The following is a 22,028-nucleotide window of genomic DNA, read 5'->3' as shown; positions in this document are numbered from 1 at the left end:
CCTTCCCAGGCTGTAGATGCTCTCAACTGTTTACAGAAAGTTTCAAATCCCAGGTTCAGGAAGCAGAGCCTTCCTGATCAGCCCCACTCAGAATTGCCAACTGAGACAACTGCATCAAGTATCTTCCCATTTTTCTGTTGCCCCTTCTTCTCTCATTCATGAGAAATGCAGCAAGTAAACAAGTTCCCATTTTGTTTTTGCAAAATTGAAACATTTCAAGCTTAAACCAAAACTGGGCCAGGAAGTGGCCTACTCCACAGGCCAAACCTAGTCTGCTCGAACAACTCATTTGGCCCATTCCCTACCACCACCTTTCCTTAAATACACTATTCAACCCACTTAATTTTGAGTAATTCCCTGTATCACAGAAGGACAATCACACAACAGATTATGCCTGTGATACAGCTTCCAGTAACTCTCAAGAAGGCTGTGCAGCCCCATCTCTCTTGATAAAGATACCCTAATCCAGTCCAAGCTTCTGCAGAAGCAAAGTCACACAGCCAATTACATCAGTATTAAGTCCAAACAGCTTGTAGTAAATTAAAACGCATCTCCCAGACCTGTTCTGACAGCTTCTAAAGAGGAAAAATTCACAGTATGTCTGTAATAATTAGAACATCTAAAATATTTTAAATCTAAAGTAGATGAAATAGCCGGAAACCCCTACAGGTTCCCAGCTACTGTAGCAACTGCTTTCTACAACTTTTCAAGAAGGAAAAGAAACTAAGGCAAAGAGAACATACAGATACTTTTATTGCTCACCTTTTATACAACAGCACACCTTCAGCCATTTTCTTTCACAGCTTGACAATGTTTATGTACACAAAAAAACCCAGCAAGAAGCATTACGTGGCTTTCAGTAAAGAAAAAAAAAAACATTAGAACATCAAACTCAGCCAGGCTTTGTTTTCTGCAGCAATAATAAAAGGGCTTCCTCCAGGCAGGAACTAATCTTCCCAGGCCGTAGTGCATTTCTTTAAAAAAGACAACCCCCAAAACAAATTGCCCTAGATTTGCTGAGCCAGTGGTATTAACTCGCAAATAAAATAAATTTCAGTTTGTCATTTCTTCTAGCTGATTTCAAGTGAAAATTAGGTTTGGAGGAGGAGCAACTTGTTTTGGATGGATGCAGGTCAGTTTGAATTGCTACACCTAACTACAGGCCTACATACACTATCAGTTCACAATTTAGCTTAGTTTTAAATGATCTTTGCAGGTGTTGGCGGCGGTCAGTCTCCAGAGTTGAGCAGGTGGTAAAACTTTGTTTAGTGGAAGATAAGGCTACTGAACATGGCATCTACAGTAGAGCTCATATAATAGACAACAAATCTGTTTGTTAGAGGGAATTCACTGTGTGTGTGTGCATGTGTGTAACATTTTCTTGACTAAAACGACAGGCCAGCAAGTCAAAAGCAATATTCAGAACTGGTTTTAGAATATATCCAAATAATGTTTAGGAGGAAGAATGCAGGAATTCCATTGTGTTTTACAATATATAAATTTGACCAGACAGATTTTGTTATTTCTCTAACCAAAGTGGAAGGCAAACACAGCAGGTAGTTTCAGAACAGAACTGTTCTGAGCAGAGAAAAATTAGTCCAACATCTAAAAAGTGTGGCTGTTAGTTTATGTTTAGGTGAAGTGCAGTGGAGAATGATGATGCATTTAATTCAGATAATAAAAAGAAGAGGTCTACAAAAACCTGCAGTTTACTCAAAGCAAAACATCCCACCCAAACAGATCCTGCCTGCCACATACAAACCTGTACTAATTCATGAAGCATCAAGCCAGGCCTCTGAAAACAGGTTTCTATTATTTGAGCTCTGCTGAAGCAAAAATTTTTAGTAGCCTCAGCTTGTAAAGTGTCTTCCTTGTCCAAAGCCAGATTGATTATACTGATAACCTCCATGCTGGAAGTGCTGCTCAAACTGCCCCCCTTGACTAAAGTTCTGTCCACCTCTGCCTCCCCAGCCCCCTCCTTGACCTCCACGGCCACCGCGACCAGCACGGCCACCTCTCCCTCCTCCACGCCCACCCCCTCTGTCACTGTGGGACCCACCATCTTGGTATCTGTTGTCCTGCTGGTAGCCACCAACCCCTTGGTAGCCACTTCCTGTATACGAAGAAGACTGGTAGCCACCATAGCCTCCTCCTTGGTAGCTGCCACCACCACCACCATGGTAGCCACCTGTTTGAAAACCTGCATCTCTGTAGTTGCTCTCCCTGTAGCTGCCATCCTGGTAGCCACCACCTCCACCATCTGTCCAGCCTCCTTGGAGTTTGTTTCCTCTTCCTCCTCCTCTGCTGCCATGATCATAACCACCACGTCCTCCTCGCCCGCCTCGATCATGGCTTCCTTGTTCATGACCTCCTCGCCCTCCGTATGATGAGTCGTAGCCTCCTCTCCCTCCTCGGTCGTGACTCCCATGGTCATAACCTCCTCGCCCTCCATACGATGATTCATAGCCACCTCTTCCTCCTCTGCCACCACTTTGTTGTGGACCAGCCTCTGGTCTTTTCTGCCAAGGTGGCATCTCAGGAGGTGGCGGTTCAATTTCATTGGGCCTTCCTCCTCTGTCAGGCACTCTGCCCATTAGCACCTGCAAAGGGAAAGGGAGAACTGCCTTAGGAGTTGTAACACCACAGAAGAGCCATACTTACTAATACCCACCGCAAAGAGCAGCTGCTCAAGGGTTCAAACATTCAGGAAATTTCATCAAGACAAATTTTTGTCTGTTTGAAAGTAACAAAGACCTTTGTCTCCAATTAATAAAAATTAAACAGGGATTGTCTAGTACTCCAAGGGTTGCTAGCAAGTCAAGTCTGGAGTCTTGGGTTCTTTGTTCAAATATCAGGCTCACCAGCAGCAGCAGCATCAGTACAGTCTTTCACTCAACAGTTTACTAGTGCAAACTGCTAATCTCAAACCACCATCAGTAGGGGGGCAACTCAGTCTCTCTCCTAATTAGAGCTCTGAATTGCTGTAGAAGCATGTAGAAGCCATCAGCAAAGATGGTATTTTTGGTAAACTACATGAAAAGATTTTTATTTTTCCAGTAAGGACACACATTCATATGGACAAACTTCCTGAACTTCACACACCAGCAAACAGGTTTGAACAAAGACTCTAGAGGTCTTTAGCTGTCCAAGGATGTTGTGAAACTAAGAATTTAGAAAGACAAGGGACTGGACACTTGCACTGTTTCAAGTTCTTAAATGATCAAACAGAAAAACTTCAATGGAAGCAGGTTATTTTGTTCCTTTCTGTGACTTTCTTGGAAAACATTTAATATCAATAACAGACAGAGATAAGTTAATAGCAGCAGGAGAGTCTTGCATTCCTAACAAAACATATATGCAGTTACACCTGTCTTACTACTTACTTTCTTTTACTTTCCACACTCCAACTACACTAACAAAGATGCAAAAATTATTTGGGTTGAGGGGGTCAGTCCAACCACCACAACACCATTCAATCCTAAATGAATTAGAAAATTACCTGAAATACAAAAAGTACTACAAGTGGAGAAAAGCATGCACATACACCCACAAATTAACATACCAGGTACACTGTAGTACACAGTTACTGAGCTTCAAGTTCAATTCATGCACTTTTGAGCGCCTTTTATTCCTGTAAATCCATAATTTTTTGAAACAAATTTTTTGTCTATACCATATTCCTTCCATGTTATTACTAAAACTACACATTTGACTACAATCCGACTTATTTGAGTACATAGAGGAATCTAACTAGTGAGATACAAGGTTTGCAATTTTAATACATTCCATTTACATAGGACAGAAACACAGTTACTATGTAGGCATTACTGGTGACAGATATGGTGACAGAATTAGGTAACAGCAGTATAACAACATCAATAATTCTGATAAGAAATATGTTAGAGCAGGCCTAGCCACACTGAAAACGGTCAAAGATATTTCAGCAATTTTCTACTGACCGTAAAGAGCATTACTCTGAACTTAAATGGGAGAAACTACAGTTCCCCATAATGCACTGGCACATAATCTGGTGTACATAATCACCAAGTTTCTTATCCTTTATTTCCAACTTCCACTTACATTGTTAAAAAGTATGATTTATTACTCCATTCAAAACATTACTATTCTCAATGGAATGAAAATGTGGTTTAAGAGTTTAAATCAAATTACTTGAATACTCATAATATAACAAGCGATTTTAGCTATCTGTCGCCAAAGGTACCTTATTAATGGCACAGGCAGTCTTCTCTCGGATGGACCCACTGCTTGTTCTCATAATCTTTGACAGATCCTGCCGAGCTGCCAAGAGATTTGCAATGGAAATAGTGCACTTAGTAGATAAGAGGGCACGTTTTGGCTGGTAGACTTTAGCCAGTTTCTCTGTTTGACTCTGTTGGAGAAAAGAAAAACATAACCCAGTTAGCTAGCGAAACAGAAAAGCAATGGGACACTGAAGAACCAAACATCATTCCAAATAGAACAAAAATTAAAGAACAACGAGAATGACTTTGTGACTTTAAGAATCACTGTAGCAAGGCTAGCATTAGCCAAATTAATTTCTTAAGTAATACAGGAAACAGTACGCAGACTGAATTGACAAGACATCGATCTTCTGACAATTTTAAGATTAACAAACTATGCATAGACTGTATTATTTCTCAGGCAAACAGAGAATGCGAGTTTGTCACATAATTGCATGAATTACCACTAATGTCTAAGAGACAGTGAAAATGAAACATGTTTATATCCAGTCTCTACCAGGCCTCTGTGCATGCACAAATCTGACCCACACTCATATCAGTTACACTAGCATCACCATCATCTCTAACACTGTATCAGTGGAAAAAGACAGTGTTACTCTGACATTCTTCATTTAGGCCAGCTTCTTCACAAATGCAAGTCATCAAGAGGCGCAGGTAAAACCAAAGTTCTCAAGTACTTATTCTAATTCCATCCTTTGGCTTGTATACTGTAAAGCCAAAGCTAGAAATGAGATCCTCTCTGCTCACAAGACAACTTTGCCTTGCATGCAGTCTCTCCTCGTCTGATACCCTTTGGCATTAACCATACTTGTTTTTCCAAACTCCTCAGAAGCATGATAGCAGCTGCCCAATTGACAGAAATCAGTGCTACCAACTATGAGTTAATACACTAGTTGCATGTATTTTCATTCATCAACAAAGTAGAATGTGGGATGCAGCTAGGACAAAAGAGATTATGACATACAGAAAGACAAAAGGCCTGTAGGTACAGCTAGATGACTACAGTGGGAACACTGAGAACAGGCAAACTAGGTTTGCCAACAAATCTCTTCATAGTGCAAAAACTTTGGAGCAAGTTTTAAAATCCTAAAATCCTATTTTCCATCTACAGGCAGAAAGCTGGAACTGGTAAGAGTTGAGAGTATGTACTTCTAATGTGACTCAGGGATAAGTTTTTAGAACCAAAAACTTATAATATTACAGGCTAAACAGTGTATTCAGAATTAAGGAAAACATGCACTTCATTACCTGACACTGACTAAAGACAGGAGGAGCAACAGTATCCACCAGAGAAGTATGCTTTTTCCTGGCAATTTTGACTGAGGTTTTGTGAATTTATAAAAGACAACCACAGTATTTTGGTACTATGAGATTATTCTTCTAGTTCAAAAATTTCAAATTCCATCTAAAAAAAGCTAATAATAGATTACAAAATTTAACTAGCGTTTCTGTCATCTGGAGAAACAACCATTTAGTTAATAGCAGTGTATTTTGATACTTTTCAGGTTATAAAATTAAAAATGTTAAGCAACGATCACATATTAAAGCATTGCTAAAAAGTTACAATTAAAACAAACTGTACTGCATGTCTGGGACACTACGACATTCTTCAATTTTTTATTGTTATGGTCCTAACAACTTTAGATTTGCATCTCAATAAATATAAAGGTAACAACTGGTGGTTTTCCATGAAAGAATTTGATGCAGCTGATCAAGTTCAAAAGCACCTGGGAATTCTCCTAGAAAAAACACAGATTTGGATGTCAAAGCTGTAACACAACTGTAAGTGCCTGTTTTTTTAGCCTAAACCATACTTTTTGCCTATTTTCAATCATTATTAAAACACTCAAAGAATCAGACAGTTCTTGCATCATTTTCTACTGAAAAATCTGAAGAATGCTAGGTTTAAGAGAAAAGACACCAGCAGAAGCCCTGTTTAGCTGATGAGCCAAGAAAGGGGAGAGGGAACATTTGATTATTAAAATGCAGTTGCTTTTTGAATTAATCAGTTACCAAGAAAAAACACTTGACAACTCATGTGTCACAGTTTATGATTAAAATCCTCAGTCTCAAACACTGCCAGCAGCATCTAATTAACAGAATTGTAGCAGATCTGGTTTAGTCCTAGATATTAGTGTTATGTACCAGTTTAATAGACCTCATCATACTACGTTTAAAATGTTCATTCCCTTTTCACTATAAAAGGGAAGAAATAAGGAAACCATGTAATTATTTTAAAAAGCAGAATAACCATATAATTTATATTCAGAGAAAACAGAAGTCATGTCACAGCCACTTGCATGGTTCAAAGACAAATGCAGCACATAACAATGCATTACCCTGTCTATGAGGTAAGAGAACAAGTAGTGCCATAGCAGCTTTTCTCATGTGCATCTGTGGAGTTATGCTTGCCAACACAGTTTGAGTTAAGGAAATCTGAGCACTGTGGAGAGCACAAAGGAAGTTAAGGGATGGTCAACAGGAAGGTGCTTTCCTACTATCACACAAACACCACTTGAAAGATTCACATTACGGTGCTCTCAATGCTAATGGTTGGATTAGCAATCTCTTATTATTTTCTGTACTGACCTACTTAACTGTAGATTTTGGCTTCAGTCTATAGTTATACACAGTCCATCTTTTCATTTTACATGCTTTTTTCAGTCCCAACAATAAATCAGTTTTAAATAAAATTTTGTAATCAGCTTACATAGTCATAAACTTCTTCAGAAACTCAAACCAAAACCAGACAACTCCTCTGATTATCTCTTACTTATGAAAGCTGAAACAACGAAGCAGTTTTCCAGAGATACTTTTTATAAAGCATAACCATAAGCCAGCACAGAAAGTTGTTTGTACCTTTGCTCTATCTGACCAGCCAAAGGACTGCACAGTTACATCCAAACGTTTGACTAATAGTTTTCGTCGGACTTCATATTCATTGACTATGGCTTGATTAATTGCTTCAATTTTTTCCTGAAACAAAAGTTTGCAAACATTAATATTAATTATAGATAAAATGTTTCTACTTAAGACAACAAACTGTGTGAGTAGAAGACAATCAGACATGCAGATACTCAGCAGGGCTAAGCCCACAGTTATCTGTCTTGTTAAATTGGTCCACAGTAATATGCCTGCTAACACTATTTTCCTGAAGGCGTCAAAGGCTCTTTTATCCTCACATTCACCCTCGTACCATCTCTAGCAGGTACAGCTTCCTGCTGCTTGTCAGAAACGTAAAGGCTGCATATGCTGCTGATACATTTCTCACTCACCAAGACAGAAGCAAAAGTGAAAAAGTACTTCACGAAACAAGCTAAAGGAGATAAAAGGACACACATCCAAGTCCTAGGGAGTTGGGAGTCCTTGCTTTCTTAAAAATAAGCAAGCTAAGGACAAAACGATACACCATTAAAAGTAACTAAAGTACTTCTAAGAAGATCTTGATTAAAGCACAATCTACATTACAGACAAGGCGACAAAGCAACCTACAGGCAAAAGCCATCACTAGAAGCACACAATGGTCCAGTCAGAGCAACTGCTGGGGTATTAAGGAAATTCCTATTAAGGAAATTTTTTATCTGTTGTCTGATGCCTCCATCAAGACATCTGGAGAGCCTACATTCAGCCCAGGCAATATAAGCATTTAAGGGAGAAGTCTGTTCGGGACAGAAAATCTGAAGCCTTAAGCAAGAGACAGAGAGATACTCTCAGCATCCTGCAGTAGCAGCCATAGCACTGTGCACTGGTTCAGCATCGGTCCGAGAGTGTCCTCCCCAGGCACCATCATCCTGGAAGAGCAGGTGACAAAACCAAATCCTAGCCAAAGACCATCATGCCTCTACCATCTGGACGTAGTATCTCTCTAAGCCTCCACCTGGGCACCCACTGCTTCTGGGAGAAAAGGCTATGAAGGAAGCAGACTATTCTACAAGAACAGAAAGAGAGGACAAAATGATGGGAGGAACCCAGGTTCTTTGGAAAGAAAGCACAGGAGGAGATATTACACTATCTCAGCATGGCTAGGTCATACATACCATGCTGGCAAGGGGCAGGAGAAGAAGCCTTAAATCATTGCACGAAGATACAGGGCAGCAGAGCAGCTCTACCACCACTGTAAAATTAACCTTCTCCTTTACTTTGGAAAATTTTGTGCCAGCCTCTATATACATGGATTTATGGAAATCTAATGTTTGTCAAGGGAAGCCTAAGAAAGATCCAGTCAAAGTCACTGAACATTTACTCCATCACGTATGTAGAAATACTGCAAGAAATTGTCTTCCCATCTTTAAAAACAGATGAGACAAAAATCATTTTGTTATATTCCACACAATCAAGATTAATACTTTATATGCTCAAACAAGGGAAACAGGTTCTAACACCTGCAGCTACTTACCCAGTGAGCTGGTCCCAGCTGTTTCTTCAATAAAGGTTTTCCAACATGATTAGGTGGAACCTTTGCTAGGGTTTCCTTCAGCTGTTAGGAGATGTATATAAAACATAAGCATTGGCTAAAAATTAGCCTTTAAAGGTTAAATTTACAGGAGAGGACTGGATGGTCACAGGCATCACAGCAGCCTCCAATACTAGTTTGTTCCCTTTGGGATAGAGAACCAATCACATTTCTTTTGCAAAGCAACTACTTTTATATTTCTAGTAATCTTGGCTAAAATTATTTAAAAATTAAGAAAAACTATAGATGAGATCTACAACTTAAATTTGAGCTGTACCTCCTGGAAACTTTCCCTTGAAGATAGAGGGAGTATGCTATACTTCATCTTTCTAATTCAGAAGAAAAGTCTCATATCAAAAAGGTTATATTAAGACTACGTAAAACATAATAGGACCTAAAAAAGGACCCCTCTTTACAGTCAAAAGGAGAAAATCTTCAGTATGGGAATTTAAATTTCATTTGGATTTAAAGAGCTTGGGCACAACTGTTTGGTTATCTTTACCATCTCTAAATTGCTATGGACTTCACTGGGAAGAAACAGAGTACTGTGGACTAAGACTTGGATCAAAGGAAAAATAGGTTAGAGTTATGAAACTGCACTTTCCCACATTTTTCAACTTATTTGGGTGTTTCATTCCAGCAGTTAAATTAACACATTCAGTGACCCCGTTTTCCAAAGGTGCTGAACCCAAACAATTTCTTTAGCCTGAAGTTTTTAAAACCAAGTATTATTAGAATAGCAGAGGTAGCAGTTTATTCAAAAATCAGTCAGCAGAGATTTTTAAATGTTGTGAATCATTAACTAAGCGAGTCAATTATACAAAGATCCTACTCCAAACTGTAGTACACACGTGTGAAGAAAAAGGCAGCTTGATTTTCATATGCTAGACCAAAAGAATATTGTAATACTAAAATTCACTTTTAAAACAAAGAAAACTTTAAGGTGATCTTTTAACAATACCTTACACAGTCAAGAGTAAAATTTTCACTACTTACACTACTTTAGTCTTCACATTTAGCTAAACTTTGTTTCTGTTTTGTTTTGTTTTTAGCATCTGATAAGTGTATCTCATTTTTGTAAAATTTTCCTTCTGGTTCTCAAATACCTCCAACATCTGAAGTGTTTGGACTGTAAGCACCACAGGTATATATGATTTCTAAAAACTCTGCATGTTAGAAATTCCTGATGTAGCTTATCAGGCTATGAGGATTGTTCAGTTTTTTGAATAACACAACCTGTGGATGTAAATCAATGAGATCACAAAATCATTATGGTTAAATGAATGCTAAGAGTATTGCAAATTTAACTTTAAAGCAAGAAAATGTAAAAGAAGAGTCAATTAAAGAATAGCACATAACAAAATTCCTAAACTAAAAAGATTCTGATCTACTTTATATTCTGTATTTTTATAGAGCCTCTTCCACCAGCAAAGCTCACTACTGTTGACTTCATTTTTATGAATATTTTCTCCATTTTATAGAAAATGGAAGCACAGATTTCTTATGCATCTTACTTTCTAATGCCCATGACAATACCAGAAACAGAAAACAATCTGTTTCCATTCCACACCCTGGACTTCCACCAGAAGACCATCCTTCTCCTCCTAAACAGGGCCATCCAAACTGATGTTTTGCAAAGAAAAGTGCTATTTTCAGTCACTTAGATTTGGTTAAAGACAATGTGACTAAAAGGTTAGTCAAAAAACTTCTTTCAAAGTATTTTTGAGAGATATTTATCTGTCCTTTAAGTTTGCAAAGGTTTATTTCTGCAGCATTGCTTCTCCCCCCCCCCAAAAAACTATACTTACTATACCTTAAACACTTTGTCCCCCACCTTTGATCTGTGCACTGTACAATCTATTCCACTTGATTTTTTCTGTTTTATAAGAACTACAAAAATGAAAAGAAAAATCTTTGGGAGAAAAAAAAAAAAATACTGGAGAATGCATACATATAAAGAAACATGAAAATACCTGGACCCTCAAGAACTATAAAAGCCTTATGGAAAAGGTGTAAACTTGACTTTAATTATAACACCTTTTAAACTAAAGATTTTTAAAACAGTCGGTTCCTTTGAAAGTTTGTTTAGGTGCAAGTATTGTTTAGAATACATTTCTCCTCAATGTTCTTCCTGAGGCTTAAGTCCAGTATTTTCCAAGTCTCCTGCAATAGGTGATGACATTAAAAATTAGAGCAGCGTAAGGAACACATCACCCTTTAAGGCAATGACAGCAGTAGTCCCTGACCCCATGCCTTGGCGTGGAAAAGCCTTTAAATTCACTTTCAAAATTCAGACACTCAGCACATTCAGTAAACCATGTTAAGTCTCCTTCACAATTCAAACATTGGAGTTTCACAAGACACAAATCTTGCCCTGGTAGCAAAACTATTTTTCATTAAAACAGTAATATTGTAAATACTCTACTTTTGTTCCTTTGGATCTTACTTTTTTTTCAATTCCACTGAAGAACTGGAACATCGTTATGTTGGCTGGAGGCTTGGACATGCCTAACGCAATACATATGCCTTTTAGTTCCTGAAAGACTTCACTGCCACCTCCTTCCTGTGCTTTTTTAGGAGGGGCATTCACACACAGCATTCTGGCAGCTTCCAGTTCTGAGATGAGGTATGCTGGGGTAAGAAAAATTAAATTTCAGCATCAGATACAGCAGAGTTAAATATTTTAGAACCAATGAGAGAATTCAAGTGCTTACAACCAACAAATGTGCAAACAGAGTGTTTTAGAAAGAGTTAGGATATAATTTTGGTATCCAAAGAACATTCATGTTTCTAGTAATTATTGAGCCCAAGGCTAGAACCACAACAATCAGCGGAAAGGTTTAGTATGACCAGTTAAAGCCTGGAGAATATCCCCATGATTCCAACAGGCATTACAGAGTTCAGAGTACAACTCTTCCTTCAGGCTTTGCCCAGCAAAGACAGGAGACTGGGAACATGAAAGTAAGCAGGATGAGGGACTGGGACAGGCACTTTAAGCTAGACAAGCAAGTACTCCTTGATATACTGGTGAAAGAATCAAGGAAATGAGTAAAGAAAAGTGAAATGCTGGATAAATCTCCTTTACTGCTTCCCCAGGCAAGAGGCAGAGTGGAAGAAAATCCACTTTTTAAAGTACCGTTGAGAATTCAGGTTTACAATTCCAGCAAAGAAGGCAGTAACTGATGAAATTGAGGTTAGAAAGCCTGCAATGCTTTTAAATATCAGAGGAGCAAGAGCCTACCATCACATTAAAACTCCTTTATCAAACAACCAAACAAAAAAATTAAAATCACAGAACTGTATATGATCTACATCCACAGTTCAAGCATTACAGTGTAGGTTGTAGTGATATAGATTTAGTGCACAGATGTTACTTGCAATAGTCACAACTTGAAGTTTCAATTGAAAAAATAAACATGCTTAAGAACACTTTTCTTTTGAATCATACTGGATAACTATAACACTAACTTAAATAATTATTTTTTTTTAAGTAGGGATGGAAATATAGATTACTGCACTGATAGAGACTTGTGAGCAGGGATGTACACCCGTAACTATACAATAGCATGTGGCACTGTTCCAGGCAACCTTATTACCTCTAAAACTATGATAGATCAAAGGATTAAGACTTGAACAAAGCATTATAATGATCTCTAGAATTTCATCCAGCCTATGTGCCTTCTGCTAATGCTGCAGAACATCTTTTAATTTATAAAATTCTTAAGATGTGTAAAGTAATGAAGAATACTTTCTAATTTGTTTCAATAGTTAAGTTTGTGCTTTATACAGACTTGTCTTATCTTCAACTTCCAATTATTTATACCATATTAGAATCTCCTGTAAAAGAAAGTAGCAGAAATTTCTGTTTCAAGAATCTATTTCATGAGATCACATCCAAGCTACCTTCACCCTCCTCTGATGAAGACTGGAAATTTTAAGTTTATTACCATAAGACATGCATGTTTTCCAGAGAGTGATTCTTTTTTGTGGACATTTTCTGAATCAGTCTGAAACTTTTCTTTCTTGTACTTTTTCTTTTGGCAGATGCCAGTAACTTAACATTGTATTCTACCGATCCCATACACCAAGGCAACCCTACCTATTTATGCTCACTTGATGCTTTGCTTCTCCCAGCAATACTGCTACATCTTCCAGTTGACATTAGCTGCAGTGTTTTGGCAAAACATAAAATATCCCAGCATTCATTTAGAGTGTTATTCTCTGTTTTTCTGAAAAAATCTGGTTTTAGGGATCTCATACAGCAGGATACCTAATTAGTTAATGTAATTAATGAAAGCTATGCAAAAGCTTTAGATATTGCTATCATGTTACATACAAAAGGAGTTTGGCATCATTTTCAATTCCACATTTGACACTAAACACAGCATTCCTGTCACAGGGGACACCAGAATTCAACTTCTGAACATGGCCTTATATTTTCAAAACTTAGATCATAGAGAACCTCTGGGATAAACTGTTTGTCACAGAAAGGCCAAATCTATTGAATGTTTTGGCTTACAGAGAATAACCTGAAAGGCAAATGTGTTTGAGCTAGAAAATACTCTAAATGTGATAATTACCTCATTTCATCTGAGAACACACTATCAAATCAAATTCAGATTAAGATTTACTACTACAGTCTTTCTCCAACTGTTGACATACAGGAACCTACTCTGTAACTTATTTCTTATGTCTCAGTTGAGAGCAGAAATACACATTTCTGCTTTGAAAAATTACAGAACCAGCAGCAACTGAGCATTCCACAGTGAGGAAGCAAATAAAACATTAATTTATGCTGACTTTAAGATCAGACTGAAATTAGTATTACAATTTCTAACTCTGACACTTGTAAAAATAATCCTTTTTTACATAAATCAGCAATGCACACTTTTTTCCCAATTTAAGCACTATTTCTTCTGCCCTTACATTTCCTAAATAGACTAAAATTGATTTAGATATTCAGAACTGCTGGATGCAAAATGAAAAGGAGGACATCATCTTTGCAACTGCTCATTTCTTTTTAAGCAGCAGAAAGCAATACTGAAGCTATTCACTAGATGATCAAAAGAACTAGAGTTGGGATAAAACACTTCCTATTTTTTACGACTTCAATTGTTTCTGGAGTGTAGGAAAACACAAATCTTCTAATTTCACCTTGCAAGTCAGACCATGCTTGGAGCTTCAAAATGATGATGCACCTGATGTTACTGGTCATTTTTATGACCTTTTTGAACAAAGTGCAGGGGCTAAATCCTGTTAGAAATCTTTGAATGATTCCCTCTTTGAAGTACCTTTTGAGAAGTAATAGGACAGGCTTTTTGCTAGTGAATGTGAAAAAGGTTAATTCTCAGTATATATTCCATCATATACTGGCTAAGGAGTGACTGGTAAGTTTATGAGACCCAAAAGTATAATATAAGTTACAGAAAATAAAAACCATTAATAATTTCCTACAACCACTTTTTATACAGTGTGATACAAAACACCTCATATTATATTCTCAGTATCTCATTAAATGCAAGAAACAGTAGCATGACTCTTTGCACAAAACCAAGTTTGCTTTCAAGCACCCTTTTAACTTACTGAGCAGCAAGAGACAGTTCTTTTGATTATGAAGGCGTTTTGTCACATCTCCTGATGTTAGTGATGCATATGGACAGTTCATTTCAGCCAGTAACCCACTCACTTCAAGTTGAAACTCTTCTGCTTCGTTTGGACCTTAAAAAAATAAGATAAAAGAATAATTGGTTCACAGCTAATGTATATCTCTCTGGCTATGGTTAGAATGAATTTGTTTTGTTTAAATAATGCTTTGCTCCATTTACTATTTAACATAAGAGTCCTGCTTTTAATGAAAGTCAAATGCATTCTTCATGTTTCTCAGAGACACAGCACAACCTATTTGGGTCCATGATGTTTGTCACTGACGGCTTTCCCCAGCTGCAACTGGCAACTGGCCAGCAACTGGCAACTTCTACAATGAAAAGTGACATTAAAGACATCACAAATTCTACAGGGGTATTTTAAGCATCCCATTATCAGGATTATCTACAATGTTTGTAAAGTTGTGAATAATTGGGTTTATGAGCTTTCCTGTCTTTAACTTCCTCTTCTTGTAAGCTCACACGTGATGTTGTCAATTGATGTTATTTTGTATTAGTATCCTTTAAAACAATTAAGTCATTTAAGACAAAGATTAGATTGATGTTTGTGTCAGAACTTAAGCACTGCTAGTGAAATTGATCTTAATTTGTTAAGCCAAGTTAAGCAAAACATAACAGTAAAGGAAAATTATCAGTTTTCTTCTTTTGAAAAGGGGCTTCTGCCTAAAACATTTATTATTTATAAACTCAAGTCACACAAAATGAAGATAGGACTTGATGATACTACAGATAAAAATATATCTATCCTTGTGGTTCAGAGAATTTGAAATAGGTGTTAGAATACTGCTGAATTGTATTTTTACAAAACTGAGTAGGAACCTTATAGAATATAGCATATCTTTTTCTCTAATAGTTAGAGAGAGAGAGAGAGGGAGTCACAAACTCAAAGGAAGAGGGATGGTCATGTGAAAAACAGCTAGAAAAAGGAAGATTGACAGAACAGATGTTGAGAGGAAAGGGAGCAATCTTTGGCACACTAAGTAAACGGGAAGTTAAACTCATAAATGCATTATGAGTTACTATGTTAGAAATTCAGAAATACAGGTTATCATACCAATTTAACAATTTAATCTGTAAAATGGCACAAGTAGTTGACTGTAAACAACAACATTTTTGAAAAGTTAGGGCTTGCTTTCTCCATCAAAATGAAAAGCTGACATTTTCAAGCTCTTTCCCACAGAGCATTTCTTAAAGAAGGAAAAATACACAGTAAAGATGGAGTTAAGGCAGCCAATAATAAAAAGACAATAAAGTCACTCTAGTCATGAGACTATTTCCTTGAATGGTAAATATTCCTTACATCAAAATTTCATACAGATGATTTGAAAGAAAAGTATTCTCATGATCTAATTAAAAAAAGTAATAATAATGTTTCCTCAAACCCACCTGAGAACTTAAAAAAAAAAACCTCTGTGGTTGAACAATTAAAAGAAAAAGCTAATTTCAGGAGAAAGACTGTTTGATTCTCACTATTAATTCAGCCTCTATTGGCTGCTCATTAGGCAAGCTTGAACACTGAAGTGGAAAATATCCAAGATCTGACAGTGTGCAGACAACACTCCCTGGTACAACAGATTTAGCAATTCTGTCAGCCTAAATCTTTATGGCATGCAAGAACACACATTAACTGCACGCTTGTGCTAGAGTTATGGATACTTACTGTTAGTTGCCTGCACATTTTCCTCTAATTTACAGAATAGCCGTAACTCAGATACCAACCAAGCACAGAGTTTGGTGAATTCAGGGGAACTGGCTCCTCGAGAGACTGCCTGAGCCAGCGCTCCATCATCTAACAGTGGACCTTTGTAACTGACAAGTAAGAGAAAAGCACAATTTAATAAAGTTTTCTATGACTAATGACCTGTGTAGATTTGTATTATGCTGCATACATATTGAGAGCTACACCCTCACCACAACTGGAACGCTGAAGAAATATACTGCGTTCAGCTGTGAGAAAAAGCTTGTTGAAAATGTCTGAATAAACCCAGCACTTCCATGCACATTAGCCTACTGACAAAAAAGACTTTGTCACCAAATATCATGGATCAAATGTTTCATCCTGGAAAATGCTACTACATACAGCTGCAGCTTCTCTTTCTCTGTCTCATTAGGACATTACAATATATTTATCTAGGGCTACTGCAGTTCCAAAGTCTCATTCTTGAACACTGCTTTACAGTATGTTGAATAATTACTGGCTTGACTAGTGTATTTTTCCTGCCATTTACTATCATGTATTAAAAGGTTGCCATGCAAAACAAAAACAAAAAATTGATACAAATGTTACAAAAACCATCAGCAAAACAACATCCTCTTTTGAAGAACCACTGTCTTAAATTGGCACTAGAAAAACAAATGGGAGTTAGTTATTCACATAGACAACCTAAAGCAAATTCAGGCCTACTGTAAGAAAGCATGATTCTACAGAACTAATTTTAGAAGATGTAGTTTTCAGGACATCTGTTTACTGACAGCTTGTTGGGGGGGAGAAGAGGGAGAAATAGCCATATTAACCAGGCAGAGGAACAAAGTCAGAGCTTACCAGAGCATAAAATCCACAATATCACTTGTGTACTGCACCCAAAACAGAAGGACATCCAAGAGTGAGCATAATCAACGGTAACTGCTATTTCAAATTTCCAGTGTAAAGTCACCCATTATGTCATAGCAACCCAGTGAGTTCAGTGAACTTTTGGCAAATCTCAGAAGTAACAAATCTCTCAAAGAGCAAATTAAAATATTATTTTTCCATGCTTTATTCTTGTGATTAACATCACATATAGAGGGTTTGTCTTCACTGTAATAGCTTCATCCAACCAAAATGAAGAAACAACACTCCAAGTAATTTTTACCCCAAAGGGCAGCCTGATTAGTGATACAGAGTTAACCTGCTAGCAGTTGATGGGAAGTTACAATTTGATGTACTGCATCCCCACTGCATTATCACAGCAGGCCAGATGCAATTCCAACAAGCTACTTAGAGCAAGCTTAAGTCCCACCCCACAGACTCAGACTTACACGTGTATGGGAACACCCAGGACTCAAAATAGAAACATCAAGTTATAGCTCTAAGTAGAACTGAAGTGATGACAAGCCTTTTGCTTTGGCAGGGTCTGGATTTAAGTCATTTGTCATGTTAGAGGCCCCTTCTCTGAAATTTTTCTTTGATAGATATGACATCTTAACTGTATTATCTCTGATAACCATGATTCAACTACACAGGTATTCAGCTAGTAATCCAACTTGCAGGTTCCTCACCAGCCTTTTTCTTCTAAAGCGCTTTAAAAGCTTCCACACACATGCTTCCATTCCTGCTGCCCTCCAACAGTGCACGTTCTAGAGTTACGCTCCTCTTAGTAGCATTTTGATATCTGATTTGTTTGCTTTTTCAATAGTTCAACTAACTGGCTTAGAAGGGAAGAGGTCACTGTTAGAGCACCTCTCACACAAATCCAAAAAGAAACAACTCTATGATGTGTAATGCTATTAAACAAAAATCAAACAATAAAGTAAAAGTCTTCAGTATTTAGTTAGGAAAATATATGTTGAACTTCAAAGAATAATGGAATTACTGTCAAAGCTTAAAAACTTCAACCCTCCAAGCCTGTACAGACACAAGGAAACTGACAGAAATCTTTTAGTGGCATGCAGCAGTCTTCCAAGTTGTTACTGTCACTAATGAAGCCCGGTGTCTTTTGCCTCCCAAATTTTCTTTACAGTCACTGCTGCCAATATCTTCACTGATATAAATGACTTTATTTTTAATCTGTTTTCCTTGTTTGCTTTATTTGGAAGTGTCAAGAACCAACAGCAAGAGTTTCTAATCACTTCTGTAACTGCTACACAAATCACAACTCCTTCAAGTCAGTAGTATCTTTTTAAGCATATGGTAGAAAAAAAAAAAAAAGCAGCAGTTTATGGTATTTGCATCATAACAGAGACCTTTTCACATTTCAGTCAAACAAATACCTGCCAAAACAGAAGCCTATTTGTCAAGCTTTGGAGCTATCATCACCAACTTAGCCTGGAAACATAATCTTTGTGGCTAGAGTCATTATGCTCCAACAAAGTGATTTACGGGAATGCAGCCAGTGTGAGTAAATACAGCTGTTCGCATAGAACCAGCAGCAGTAAAATTGTAATGGCCTCTTCTCTGAACCCCCAACAGTTTACAGGCAGACAAGCTTACACTAATACATGTTCCTCTTGCTCTCTCTCATATTTATACAACCTTGACTGACTCTGATAAAGTAACAGGATTAAACAGCAAAAGTTTCTTGTGTTACATTTTAAAAAAGCAGCTAAAGGGAAAATACTACATTATTTATTATTTTTGCCATTTGTTATTTTTCACAAGAGTAGAAGCCCCAAAGCTTCCCCCTCCCCTCACTTCTCTGAAAAGGTTTCTCTCCCCATTCCCCACCTCCGGCCAGGACAGCTCTATTGAACAGGGGGTCACTGATGAGAGGGCTTCACCACGGTCACGGAAACCAGCGCTCAGCAAAAGAGGAAGATATCTGCAAAGACTTTACAGCTAAAACCAGCCTGTTCAGCTCTGCGCTTTTCCTTACGCCAAAGCGGCGCTACCAGCGGCCTAGCTTTAGGCACGGAGCCCGCACGGCTGCCGCGAGGAAGGGGACGTCGCTGGGGCTGAGCCGGGAAACCCAGGCGCGGCTCTGCCCCGCACCGCAGCCCCGGGGCGACGCGGGTGCGCCCCGCTCCCCCGGGCAGCCACACTCCCGTGACAGGGCCCCTCGCGGACCGCGGGCACCGGCCTCCCGAGGGCGCCGCCACCCGCCAACCGCACCCCCCCCCCCGCCCTGCCCTGTCCCGTCCCATCCCCCGCCCCAGCGGCGCCGGGACAAGGCGCTCAGCACCCCCCCCCGGCGCCGCGGCACCTACCCCAGGTCCTCCAGCGACTCTAGCACGTCGCTCTCCAGCAGCTCGAACTCCATCCTGCAGCGGGGACCGGGGGAACCTGCGCGAGAGCCGGCACTCAGCGCCCCGCCAGCCGCGGGCCCCGCCGCCGCCGCCCCGGCCCCCACCCCGGCCCCGGGCCCCCACCATGGGGCGGGGGAGCGCGACCGTTACACCCCTCCCTGCCCCCACCCGCCGAGCTGGGGGGAGCCCTCAGCGCGCGCCCCCCCCGCCGCGCCGGCCCCACGTACGCTGCCCGCGCGCTGTTACGCCGCCGACTGCCGGGTTGGCATGTCAGGGTGGGGGAGGGAGGAAGGGGGGAGGGAGCAGATCCCAGGCATGACCCCTCACCCGGCTCCTAGAGGGCCGCCGCGCGCGCCGCCTGATCGGCCTGGACTCCTTCTGCGGTGGTTCCTACCTCCCCGCCGCTCCAGGTCGCGTTGCTAAACGAGATGAGGACGCCCCGGCGAGCGCCTGGGTGTTTTGGGAGGCGGGAGCCAAAGGCGAGCCAAGGAGCCCATGTTTCTGTTCAGGCGGCGTCGCGGGCAGGCCCTGGAGAAGGACCCCTCCCTGCCGTGGAACCCACGCTGGAATGTGCTGGTGTGAGCTGTAGAGCGCATAAGGCTGGAAAAGAAGACGGGGCGGGAGAAGGGTCAGATTACATCAGTGAGCGAGCGCTTCCCCGCCTATGAGGCCCCGGCTGCACCATGAGGACTACAAATCCCAGCATACAAGGCTCCTCGTGGGCCTCGCGGCCGCTGTAGGGCGGCAGGGCGCGGGTCTCCTTTCCTCGCGGGGTCTTTTGCCGCCCCGTTGAAGGGGGGACCGGTGGCCGGGGCCTAGGGAGGCGCCTGGAGAGCTGAGGGCCGGTGGGGCGGGCCCCGCCGCCCTGGGGTGCCGAGGGAGGCCGTGGCGGTGGGGCAGGGACTGTGGCGGAGAAAGGTGAAAGCGCCGCTAGTGCGGATCTGCCTCTCCCTCGGCAGGTTTGCGGCGCCCCGAGGCGGGCTGTGCCGTGCGCCACTGGCCTATTCGTAACGTGGGTTTTGAAGATCAAGCTAAAGCATTGCTGGCCACAGCAGAGTCTGCCTGACTTTCTGCTGATAGTATGACTCCTTAAGGTTATGACCTGGCAGCTTTTTTAAGTCTTCTTTACCGGGGTGGGGGGGAGGAAGCTGCTGAATGCTCTGCAGTTCCCCTAGTTGCTTAGTTGCCAGCATCCTCTGAAGCAAAACCATGCAAATGGATGAAAGCATTTGTAATAGAAAACTCAAAGTAATTATAGGATAGGGCATAATTTTGCCTGCTCTTTTTGGTTCTTCTAGTCAGTGTTACCATATTGTCTGGGAAACAGCAGTTCCACAGAAAGCATGCCAGTGGGGAGTGTGCATGAGAGAGTATGTCATGTTATAAAGGCTAGGCCATGTCAGGAAGAGCCAAGAGTGCCAATGCCAAAAATAACTCCAGCCCTTCAACAGCAGTGAGCTGATGCTCCAACAGAGGAGTTTTGACTGCTTATGCTTCATGAAATCACCCTTGGCAGGCATAAAGAAGAAGAACTGCAGTCAAACAAGGAAGTATCTTGTAGCCTCAAGATAGGTGGGAGGAAGAAACACAGGACCTAAAGGGGCTAAAAAGAAGTAGTGCTTCACAAACAGGTGGCTCAATTGCTGGCTTTGCTATTAAAGACAGGTTAATCTACTAGGTCAGGGGAAAATTACCTCCTGAAGACTAAGAACTGACATGTGAAAGGAATAATATGTGCATTCCTGTTTCTTTGCCTATTTGCTTCTAGATGTATCATGGTTGGTAAAGAGTAGCCATAGGCAATTTCAGTTTAAAAGAATCAGATAATCCATTATGCTCCTGGCAAGCTGCCTTATCACTGCTGGACAAAACTTGTCTGTAAGAGTTTTCTGTTTTTACTTTAGTTCATTCATTCTGGATTTACTCAGAATATCTCAGACGTTCTGTCTTGGAACCTTGCCTGGATGGGCAGATTAAGCTGGGTTTTGGGGGGGTTGTTTTGTTGTTTTTTTCCATATAAAGTTCAACACTGCAGTTGAAGGCTTGTGACACATTTTAATAAAACGGTTGTGTTCAGCTTGCTTACACGATTGGGTGTGCACAAAGCATAGTTAGTAGTTTTTCACGTGAGTGCTAATTACTCCCCCTTTTCCATTGCAATTGATGGCTTTCCAGAGCTGCAGGCCAACCGATCCAAAGAAAGGAAATTTTTTTTGCTGTCCTGTGGTAACAGTATACAGCAATCATTGTTTTGAGATGGAGAAAGCCCTTATGCTGTTGGCTGCTTTGGCCACTATGCGAATGTTGCTGCATCTGTAACTGGAGTGAGTTTGGGAAAGGTCTCTGCTGAGCCACATCTAGGTGCACCTCCCTTGTCCTGGAGCCTGCACGCAGCTTGTAGGTGAGGGTGCTGAAACCAGGTGAGCCTCCTGAGCTCATGTCACCTCCATTGGAAGCAGAACTATACTAGGAAGCTGGTAAAGCAACATTAATTTTGTGGCCCAAATAACTAGAAGAGGCTTTGCCTGAAATTTTGGTCATTCACAAGTCAAATATTCTTTAAGCATGGTCTAGCTGCTGTTTGTCAAGGAATCTGGCACAAATCCCAGCAGCTCCTCGTCTCCAGAGGACACTGTGGCTCTGAGATCACATGGACTCATGGGACAACTGAACATGTGGAAAAGAGATCTATTGACAGTTACTAAACTG

General features: G+C 40.3%; 1 protein-coding gene across 2 annotated transcripts; it reads right to left on the bottom strand.

Moving 5' to 3' along the window:
* Positions 1–735: 735 nt before the first annotated feature.
* Positions 736–19,693, bottom strand: FAM98A (family with sequence similarity 98 member A). 2 transcript variants are annotated; one of them, XM_067293251.1, is made up of 9 exons: positions 19,647–19,693; positions 19,281–19,356; positions 16,039–16,187; positions 14,299–14,433; positions 11,162–11,346; positions 8,659–8,739; positions 7,122–7,238; positions 4,223–4,390; positions 736–2,600 (listed from the first exon to the last, which is right to left on the bottom strand). In XM_067293251.1, the coding sequence occupies exons 2-9, from the start codon at positions 19,331–19,333 to the stop codon at positions 1,851–1,853; spliced, it is 1,638 nt and encodes a 545-aa protein (XP_067149352.1). In that variant the 5' UTR covers positions 19,334–19,356; positions 19,647–19,693; the 3' UTR covers positions 736–1,850. The 2 variants fall into 2 exon arrangements, with proteins under 2 accessions (XP_067149352.1, XP_067149350.1); XM_067293249.1 differs by lacking the exon at positions 19,647–19,693 and adding an exon at positions 19,547–19,581.
* Between the last annotated feature and the right edge of the window lie 2,335 nt (positions 19,694–22,028).

This window comes from Apteryx mantelli, chromosome 3 (assembly GCF_036417845.1).
Source record: "Apteryx mantelli isolate bAptMan1 chromosome 3, bAptMan1.hap1, whole genome shotgun sequence".
Lineage (NCBI taxonomy): Eukaryota > Metazoa > Chordata > Aves > Apterygiformes > Apterygidae > Apteryx > Apteryx mantelli.
The sequence above is the reverse complement of the archived record's forward strand: the minus strand, read 5'-3'. Positions and strand labels throughout refer to the sequence as shown.